Source organism: Morone saxatilis, unplaced genomic scaffold, assembly GCF_004916995.1.
Source record: "Morone saxatilis isolate NCDOM2014 unplaced genomic scaffold, NCSU_SB_2.0 Contig9, whole genome shotgun sequence".
NCBI classification, from domain to species: Eukaryota; Metazoa; Chordata; class Actinopteri; family Moronidae; genus Morone; species Morone saxatilis.
The window spans coordinates 18,994,704-19,005,658 of NW_023340268.1; the positions used below are offsets into that span (position 1 = coordinate 18,994,704).

General features: G+C 38.9%; 1 protein-coding gene across 1 annotated transcript in view; it reads left to right on the forward strand.

Annotated features, from left to right (window-relative positions):
• Nucleotides 1-9,255, forward strand: part of khdrbs3 (KH domain containing, RNA binding, signal transduction associated 3) — a 101,045-nt gene extending 91,790 nt beyond the window's left edge. The window contains exons 8-9 of the mRNA XM_035681475.1: nt 5,774-5,826; nt 8,129-9,255. Of these exons, the coding sequence (XP_035537368.1) occupies nt 5,774-5,826; nt 8,129-8,220 (145 nt within the window). The 3' untranslated portion in view covers nt 8,221-9,255. The remainder of the gene's footprint in view (nt 1-5,773; nt 5,827-8,128) is intronic.
• The last annotated feature ends 1,700 nt before the right edge of the window (nt 9,256-10,955 follow it).

Consider the following 10,955-nt stretch of genomic DNA (forward strand, 5'->3'; position numbering starts at 1 on the left):
AAAATGTTTACTTGCTGCCTAATATATCCCACCCACTGACAGGTGCCATGATAACCAGATAATCAGTGTTATTCACTTCACCTGTCAGTGCTCATAATGTTATGGCTGATCGGTGTATGTTCCAATGAAACCATTTCAGGTAGATTCACAGTGGGGTGAAAAATGGTAGGAGGTGTTTTTCCTGGTTTGTTTGCTTGTTTGTTTTCACAATGTGTTTTAGATCACAAATACAGAGTATAGTAGTGTCATGTGATGTCATCTCATGCAGGTGCAGAACATGTATGCATGTCAGTAGTTGGCTAGCCATCGGCTATACTCGTTGTGTTGTGTTCAATTGCAGGTGACGCAATGTATTTGATCAGCCTGCCTTTGTAAATGCTACATCTTTGAGCTCTGCTTGTTGTGTCAGGGCCCTAAGGCAGACAATACCCATTTAGTAGGAATCACAGCATAGTGTTTTTTGAATCTTAGTACAGATTGGCTGTGTTAGCTGTCTGCTTCTGAAATGCCTGCGGTGCTTCACAGATGCTGGGTACCTAGATGCTGTTTTCAAGGTAGACAGCTTGTCAAGATGAATGACAGGCGCTGTGTTGGGAATAAGACCATCGGAGGGAAAGGATGGCGGGATTTACACCACTCTGTCTCAAGACAAAGAGTTGCATATTGTAAATGTAATGTCCCTTCAATAAAACATGACAAAGTCTTTCACAGATTCCAAATAGTCACAATGTAACAACCCAAACATGTTTCCAAATAATGGGTTTTAAAGAATACTGTAGACTGACTTGACTTGAAGAGGCAGTATTTTCCCTGAAGGAAAATTTCATGTACTCTCCAAAAAAGGAGGAAAGTAACATAAATGGTCCGTTCAAAACCAGAAAGAAGACTCATTTGTAAAGTCAAATCTTTGCCGTAGGCCATTTTGTCCCTCTTTGTGGCTCTTCAGCAGGGGGTCAGCTTTGGAGATAGCTTTGCAATCAACCACCACACTGAGCAATCACCAGTGTATCCATAAGGAGGGGTTCCATTTGAAATTATGTGAACTTCATTTTATACTAAATGGTATAAAAAAAAGTGGGCTGCTTTTTTCCCCATCATTTTACATTGTATTGTTGTCTATGAAAATCACCCCTAAGCTGGTGTAATCAGAGCATTCAGTGTGGGGCATTTTCGTCAGCATTTTACCTTTTCAACCTTGTGCCAAGAATGGAGAAAGTAAAGTGTTCTGAGGATTCACAGTCATGATAGTTAAAGTGTGGAATATGGAAGAAATAGGCTAACAGAAGAAAAGCAGCCTCTATCCACATCCGACGGGCACTGTATTACCTCTGCAGCCCCTCGTAATGTCCTACTAGATTTCTTCAAATTTATCACAGAGGACTGGAAGAGTAATGGCGATGTAAGAAAACAAAGTCCACTAGGGACGTGTACTACATCATTCAGATTTAACACCGCCATCTGTTTCGGGTGCCCAGGAACGGCAACATCAGTGCTTAAGACAAAGCATTTACAGAGATGACAGATGCTCTAGAGAGACAGGGTCTTTACCTGTGGAAAAGTAGGCCTGGAATCAGATGCCTGATGAAAGAGACACGCTTATCTAATAGGTGTTGTTTGCCTTTAATGGTGCACGCCTGCGCTTTAGACAGATGTGGTGGGAGGGTTTTCTTGGCCAGTGAAGTTTAGGGAGACACAAACCAGCGGACACCTTCCGCTAATGAATGTCAAATCAAAAGCTGACCTATTTAGAAAGTCAAAGCACTTTCACACCTATGACAGGGCAATATCTCAAGTGAGATCTAACCACCCCAGGCACCTCATCTCATGCTTGTGTTCCTGCTGCCAGCTGTGCAAGTTGAAGCTGTGATTTGGGATCAATGATGATAAATGTAGAATGTACAGTGGAGATGGTTTTAAGGTTAAAGTTTCCCAAATTATTATTATTTTTTTTTTTTTTTACCTTTTATCTCATACCACTTCAAATTACTTTTACTCACCAACAATTCTTCTTTTACTTGAAGGAACCTGAAATTCTCAAATGAAGGCACTGTTTGTATGGATATACAAAGTATATCAAGAAGAGTGTTGTTTGTGTCACTTGTGTTTATGCATTGCAACACATATTTCCTGAATACGTTCAAGTATTCTTGCTGTTTGCAATTTCCAGTCAGCAGTAATTCCTAGTAAAGCCATGCTTAAATTAAGCTAAATTATACAGCTAAATTGTTCAGTCACTTAACGACTTGTTGTTTAAAAGCTTACATCATAGGTGCCCCCTGTTGACAAAAGCGGTAGTGTTTCCACCGCCTTGTTTCATTGATTTCAAAGTGAATCCGACTGAATCCAAGCCAGTGGCAGGCATTAAGAATAACTATTCAGAAATACCCTCTTCTCGCTGATGGTCTTGTTTGTTTATGTAGGCTTCAGTATTTCATTTATATTTTTTCATAACAGTTACAATCTCCTTGTAGTAGATTTAAGTGCCAGATAACATAGACATATCTTTTCTCACCAAGGGTGTTATTGTAATATTTTCCTTTGAAAATCTTTATTGTATAGCTTCAATAAAAAAATGTCAATTTCAGTTTGAATGCTTAGATTACAGATATATACACTACAGAGTGGTGATTGATGTTAAATGTGCTGTAGGACAGCAGATGCTGTTGAATTTTTGGCTACACAAAGCAGAATTTTACCGGAATCCTTGACCTTCAGGATGCATCTCTGGACTCATCGGTCTCTGTAATTGAGAAGAGAAAGTAACTGTGGAGAGAAGTTGTGTAGCAATATTGATAAAATGTCACCTCAGAAATTAGAGGCGCCTAACAGCTTTTGTTGCACTCTTCTCTTTTGTGCAAAGAGCAGCTTTCAGCACAGCAGACTACTATTATTGGTCCTTTCTGCCTTTAGCAACAGAGAAACTTCAAGAGTTAAAGGGAAAAAAAGGCTTCTGTTTTTGCAACCGTTTTTTTGTGAGATAAACATAGTGAAAATAAATGAAGGGAAAAAATGCTGACAGCCTACAGCATGTAAGCAAGCCTAAACAGTGTTAGCATTGCTGTGCAGCATCGTGGTTTGTGTTATTTGGATGTTATTTTATTGTTGAATATGACACAGAGCCAATGTGTCACTTTCCCCATATGTCTGCAAACACCTGTGAATTGTGGCAAATTGATTTTTTGACATTCATAAAAATGTATGCTTATTTTGAAGGCGACCTCTCTGGAATATACCCCTGCATTTTAGCATAATGTGAAATCTAATTATTTAGTACCCTGTCAGGTCTTGTCTCAGGGTACGCAACGTGATGAGCCAAAACATGCATTCAGTCCTCTTATGTCTCTCTGTCACCCTCTCTTCTCCCTCCCTCTGTCTCTGTCGGCCAATGAGTGGTGTCAAGGATATTGCAGTGACTTGACATCTGTGGCAGATGCATGGTGGCACCTCTGCCGCGAGGGCTGACTGGAAGCCTCACGCTCAGAGCAACAGCAGCTGGCCTCACTTCTTGGAGGGAGACTATACTAGCACAGGGGAAAAGCCTTGTTTGCTTCTGCTGGCTTGGCATTGTTTGTAGTTGAATTATGAACTGTGTAAAATTTATGCTAAGCCTGACTTAAGGCAGGGGCCTCTGTAGGGAGCTGTCTCATGTCTCATTGAGCCGCCATAGCGCTCTTAAAACGAATCCTCCCACTGTCCTCAATTGGTCATGTTGTCTTGTTCATCCTTACCAAGAAATTGTTGCAGAAAAGAACACAGCAGCCAGTCATCATGTTGTATGTTGAGAAGCAGTATCAGTTGTGGGGGAGGCTGCCAAAGGCATCACTCCATCCAAAATACAAGACAGCATATTTTTTCACTTGCCTTTATTTGTATTTAGCAATGGGCATTTTACAATTGATTTAAAATTAAATGTTTTTAATACAAAGCAAACACAGAACAGTGTCCCGCCTACTCTGCAAAATTCCCAGAACACACTGTTTTTACTGGTTTCCAAAGGAACTACTTTCTACTGACGAAATAGTCCCCAAGAAAACTGCTGACACTGTCTGAAGATTTTCAACAGAACTGTTCCTGGAAAGACGCATTGCAGTTAGATCTTTTACCATTTTTCAGCACTGGGAGCACCATAAACACAATTGTACTACTTACTAGCATGAAGAGATGGATGGATCTCAGACATCTCAAAACCTGGGCAAACCAAAACTCTCTTCACATGCAACAAGAGGTATCAGGAGGGTTTTTGTGATTTAAGTGAACTGAGGAGGAGTGGCTGTTTCGTTCTAATTTTGTTAGCATGAATAAGAATATAGCCAGTAGTCCAGTATGCTAGCTAAGACAGCAAACAACTGGCCAATTTAGCTTCATTCATCATTCAGCTAAATTGTAGCATTTAGCATGACGTTAACCGGTCTTTAAACAAGATTATAGGTGCCTTTTATAACTGGCAAATTTCATTAGCATGGCAAACAGAAATTTAATGGAATATGTGTTGTATAATCACAAAATCAATATCTGATTGATCATCAGGAATAATAGCCTATCAACACTAAAGGCAGACGGGAAAATGGAAATACTCGAGTAAACTACATGTGCCTCAAAATTGTACTTAAGCACAGTGCTTGAGTAAATGTACTTATGTACACTAAGGTTTTTATCTTTACTGCAAATTGAAAATCAGTTTCCTAATATTCTGTATCTGCCCTGAAAAAAAAACATCAGTCGATCCCTACCACACTGTAGCACTATTAATGCCTCATAATGAAGGAAACAATCAGAGGTACACCTTTAGTTTGTCAGTGAATGTATTGGAATATACAAAGAGGATTTTTTTTTTACTGTGAAGCTTCTTTTTATGAATACGGCTCAGAGAAAAGCAGATAGCAGACAGAATTTGTAGAAATTGATTTCCTGGAGTGCTGCAAACTGTGGTGTAATTTGATAGAGGAGTGGAGTGTCTCAACCTCTCAGACCCAAGTTAGGCTTTTTAAGATCACACCACAAAAAGCTACCCCATTACAGTAACTGGAGCAAAATGTAATCTGTTACTTGTGCTGTGGTGTGTCATTACTGTCACCTCTTTGCCCTCAGCAGTCGGGCGTGTTGATTTGGTGTGTTGGGGTTTTGGATGGTGCCTTCAGCTCTCTAATCCAGAGAGCAGAGAGGTGCTGCTGTCGCTGACAGACTGACTGACAGGCAGGCGGCGAGGACCCAGCTGTGATGGCTGGTGTCGGCTCAGTGGCAGCCTTATGATGAATTGCCTCTCTTGAATGATAGCGCTGTTACTGAATGATACTGACGCAGGATTGTTCTGTCAGCATCTCACCGGCGACCGCAAATAAAGAAATAAATAAATAAGCGAGAAATGAACCGCTATGCAACTTGCCTCCCCATCTTTTTATTTTTCATTAAAGTTGCCACCTCTCATAGATCTCCATATGCAGCGATATGGAACTGGAAGTTTGTGCAGAAATACGGCAGAGGAAATTGCCTTGTAGAACCACGAATATGGCTGAACTTTTGAGTGATTGAAAGCTGCCTCTTGTTTGTTTTTTTATTTTTATATCTAGTAGAGTATATCTGAACAAGTACTGTGTTTTTCTTTATTGTCACTGCATAAATTAGATGTGATTGCATTATGAAAAATATGACTTTGATGTTCTACATTAATTCTGAAAATAAGCTATATTTACATTTACTTAGTGCAATATAAATGTATTATTTCATGTTCATTTACACATGCTGATATTCACCTCAGTGTTCTGTCTGTTTGCAGCTCAGATGACTACTATGAATACGGACACAGTGGGGAGTCATATGATTCGTATGGTGAGTTGCTGACCTCTCTTCCTCCTGTATATCTTTGTAATTGTCCGAACAGCAATTTCTACTTCCCGACTGTGCACCGGCAGCTTCATTTCAACTGCCATAACTTATTATTCAAACTATTCATGTTTTACAATACCCCTTCAGTTCATTTGGCTCATTAAGAGAAAACAATGGCACTAAAAACCAGGAAACATTAACAGACTACAGGAAATGACACACACACAAAAATAAAAATGTTGCAAGTATTGAAATGATTGCGCACCAAGTTTTGAAATGTTATTTTTATGTTTTTCTCAAAGAAAAACAAAAGACATTACTAACAGAAACCTTGCCCACTGACTTAAGTGATTTTTGAATTTTAGGTTGTTTACTCCAAAAAACAGGTCTGCCCTGGAGCACTGATAATTCCCTTACTGTACTTCAGAGGAGAAAAGAAAGTGTCAAAAGCAGGGAGACTTTAACAAGCTGATACTGGAGCTCCAGAATCACTTTAAAATTTACTTTGCTTTTCTTTGACTTCACTAAAACCGCTGGAAGTAAACATGAAAAAGAACCAGCACTTCAAATCGACCATAAACAGCTAGTTGGGGTGCTCATATTTTATCCTACAGCAAAAGGTCATTCATAATTACACAGATTAACTCTGCTAAGTCTTTTGACAATGTTTCGGAGTCTGTGTATAAACAGAATAGATTAAATATGAGTTAATATGGAGTTTTTAATGCTTTCAGTGTGTGCAAAGGCCTTGAAAAGATTATTAGCAGACTATAATGACATTTGCCAGGATGTCTATATGAAGGTTAGTCTTGGTCAGGTTCATCATGCATATATTCATATGCATGTACCCCTATCCCCAGCTAACCAAATCTCTACCCTGCAGTTTGATACTGTATATCACTAAAATTTAACCAGCTCCGGTCGCCACAGAATTCAGACAAATTTAACGCCACCGAGATACTGTTCAACAATACTGTGTCAGCTTTTGACTAGATACAGTGAAAAAGTGGGCCAAGGTCATATTTGCTGCATAGTGCACTTGAATGATAGTAGAGCTAATATACAGTGCAGCACAGGAGGCCATGCTGCTGAAGGTTGATCCTTTTCTAATCATGTTTGTGAAGTGCGAAATGAAAAATAAGTAGAAGAGGAAGTTATGTCGACTCTGGTTCTGGTGTGTACATTTTAATTATTTCAAACCAAATCTGTTCTGACAGTGCAGGTGAAAATATAAGAACACAGTGTTTAATTTGGATTGTGATAGATTATTCTGTCTGCTGAGTTCAATCACAGACATTTGACTTTACTTTTTCTAAGTGTTTTAGAGATTTATGTTGTTAGTTTTTCATGTCTCAAAATAGAGATATGAAAGTGACAGCTTTCTGGGGTAAAATGTACATGAGTACTTATTTGGCAAGAAAAGGAAAATCCTCTGCATCAGAAGGATATCATATTTTGAAGACCTACTGTGCATGCGTTCACTTCCTGCTTTAGAGATTAGAAATTTTCGGAAGTCAGAGCTAATAAAAACTTTCTCCAACTTTTTTGGCCAAACAAGTGGAAGAACTAAGCACCTTCAACTCATTAGAGTGCTGCGTACCTCCACACAGAAATAAAAGACGCTGTCACATGGGTCACACAGAAAAGGGGCGACAGTTCAAAAGAAACAGATAAACAGCGTTGATGTGCATCTTTGTTCTCGAAACACAAGGTTACCTTGGTCTGTTTCTTCAAAGTGACTGTCAGTGAAAGGGTGACAGGTTTAATTAAGGGGTATTGGCTATGTGCTGCCAACAGAGAGCCTGTACAAAAAAAAACAACAACCTTTTGTGAGCCTCAGCTCTAGGGAAGTCTCAGCGCTGGCTGAAGATCAGACAAAGGGTGCCATCGATACCGGCACTTTCACATTGACAGTACCAGGGGGTGAGCAGGGGCTGATTTGGGCTAATGGTAATTGTGACCTTTTTGCTGGGAGCCACTTAACAGGTCCTTTTCAAGTAGCTATTTGATCCTCTCATTCAATTATCTGAGATGCATCCTTCCAGGTGAAAGTCAAGCTTCTTGGGGTGAGTCGCTGTTTGTATCCCCGGCTTGAAAACAGCGCTTTTGTTATGAGATGAACGGCATCGATACCTGACAATCAGAGCGCTCACAACTTTCCTTCCGCATTATTTTCATCGAAGGGAGCATATTTACAATATTTGCATAGAGCTTAAAAGACTTACACGGGTTGTAATGAATGAATGATTTAAGTATAACGCCTCTGTAATCACTCCCCATCTGTTTCTTTTCCTTTCTTCTTCAGGTCTGGAAGAGTGGGCAAACAATCGCGGCAAGGCACAGTCAGCACGAACAACCAAGGGAGCGTACAGAGATCAGCCATACACCAGATATTGAACTGTTTATACAACCCGCACCTGAGTCCTCATGGCTGTTTCAACCCAAGTAATGGATTTTTTATGGACGCTCCCACCTTTTTAGAATCGAAAACTAAACCGCAAAATAATACTAATGAAACAGTGGTAGTGAGACACTGAGTGAGTTATAACTGGTTTTCAAAAATGGCACCCCCCTGATTATAAAAACATGCTCCCACTGGGTAAAATGTGTAAAGCAATTGAGGTAATCTATCCTTTCCTCCAGGAGAAATCGACTGGATGTTGAGACTAAGAAAGACTCCATAGTACATTAAGTTTCTCTCTCAGCTCTGTGATTGTGAAGAATGACATTGTATCAAGCTATTTTACTTGGTAATGATTAGTGACTCACTATAAGCTGTCGATACAATGTTTCTGCACAGCTGCCAGTGCAACTTAATTTATCACCCTCTATTCTTCAAACCTTGAACTGCGTGGTTGATCACTTTAAAATGTAGTAGCTTAGTTCTAGGAAAGTGCAGTACTGTAGATATTTTTTCTGAGGGGTAATTGGTGAAATTGTGTCCCTTGTAAATCAAACATTTAAAAACTGAAAAAGAAAAAAATCATACTGTATACACATTGTTTTGCTGTTTCCTCCTTTTTGTAATATAATAGTTATTTAGTGTTAAAGGGCTTATAAAAGCATGGTGTGCAACTGTGGATATTGTCAGCTGTTTTATTCTGAAAAAAGCCTATGTAGTTGTGTTCATGATTATGGCCCCAAAACATCCATTTTAATCCATCTATAAATAGCTGCTCATACTTTCTGTACACCGAACAACTAGAGCTGCAAAACAGTCCAGGAGCTTTTTAATTTTTGTGATTCTTTTTAGATGCTCTAAATAAGTAATTTTGATGTCATTCTTTGATTTAAGACGACATACTGATTTTGTAGGCATAATAATCAATTTTAAGATACTAAATCACATGCTGGTGAATTTCCATCTAGAGATTTGTTGAACTATATTGATTCTGAGCTTATGTAAGCCCTTTAATATTTTCTTCTTTGTTGATGCTGAATAAACATTTTGAAAGAAAACACTTGTGTTGGAGAGAATAATTATGGACTCATAAAAAGCCTTTATAATTTAAACTAACAAACCAATATGAAAAAGCTAGATAAGTTTGGAATATCCACTAGACAGAAGCTTGTAATGAATTAAAACACAATGCATATCGTCATAACTAAGTGAGAAACAAAATATAACAACATATGTTCCTGCAAAAAATCCAAAGTGGTAACAATAGCATTACCAAAAACACTTACAAACAGTGCAAACAGCAAATGGCTGTTTGTGACCTTGTAAATGACCTTAGTAATCTGATAAGAATGGTTTCCTATTTGTATTTGGGCGCCATGTGATGCATTTTGTAGGAAATCTCTCCGACTGAGATTTGGAGGATTTAGCGATAACGACATTGCCACTCTTGAAACTCTCTCCACTCTGTTTGTTCACATAATTCGATGTGAAGCGAACGCTGATCACGTCAAGCATCATCAGTAAACACGCATTAACTATCTGAGTGTTTACCCTGACACAGACGGCTCGTAACGCTGCATCAAAGCCTCCTTGACCTCTAGGCCATGTTCGGTTCGGTACACGGTGGGTGGGGGGGTGTATTGCACTCTCTTGTTGTTTTGCTCTTTCTGTTCTCTGGTCATGTGACCCTCTCCCAGTCGTTTAAAGAGCCTGCCTTTGCCCCGTCCATTAAAGAGACTCTAAATGACCCCCAGCTGACCTCCGCAGAGAGAGGATGGCAGTAGCTGTTTAAAAAGACCTCCGTCCCACAAGGTAAACAACCTGACCCAGTTTAACCTCTCCCCTAACGTAGTTGAACATAAAATCTCTCTAAACTTAAATGTAATATGTTTTCCTGTCTCTGTTAAGTCCGTAATCTATGCACAAAGCTGGGAATAATTAGATATCTGTAACAAAAAACTGTAAAAAAGTATGATAAATAGCAGTAATATTTCAACGAACTGTATAGTGAAATAACTTTATCCTAAGACTTTGATAAAAATATATCCTCTGTTACAATAATTGAACCATAAAATATTATGTGTCTTGGCATTTGTTTTCATATTAGTTATAAAATATGTTTATGTGGTGAACCTGCGTGGTCATAGTGTTGTTTATATTCCCCTTCTAGGTTGACCTCCCGGCTACACCAGGCCATCCATCCAATTATCTCATTGGTGCTAAAGGTATGTTGTTGTTTGACATGCCATTACGCTTCTGATGTTTATGATGATGTTTTGCATGTGAACATTAAAATATACTGAAAGTATGGGGACGAATGAGGATAAAAAAACATTGAGGTTGGATCTGGTGAACCTTAAGGACTCTTGAGTAACTTCCCAGAAGGCTGCAGAAAAATGGCCAACAGCTTAATTCCAGTTTTTCAAATGACACATGTAATGTATCTGATGTACTTTATGTGCATGTCAACATAATGCAGCTAACCTATTAGGGTCAATAGTGGCCAAAAAGCTTCTAGGTTGGGGATTCAAGAACTCCAGAAAATGGGCAATAGCTTCATTTTTGTCTTCATATGTATTAATCTTTAAAGCCCAAACAGTTAAATAAAGATCTCTTTGATGATTTATATGCAAGTAAACATGATAATATACTGGAATTATGAGATAAAATAAAGGTCAAAAATATTGAATGCTTAAAGGTTGGATCTGGAGACCCTTGGGGATTCTTGAAA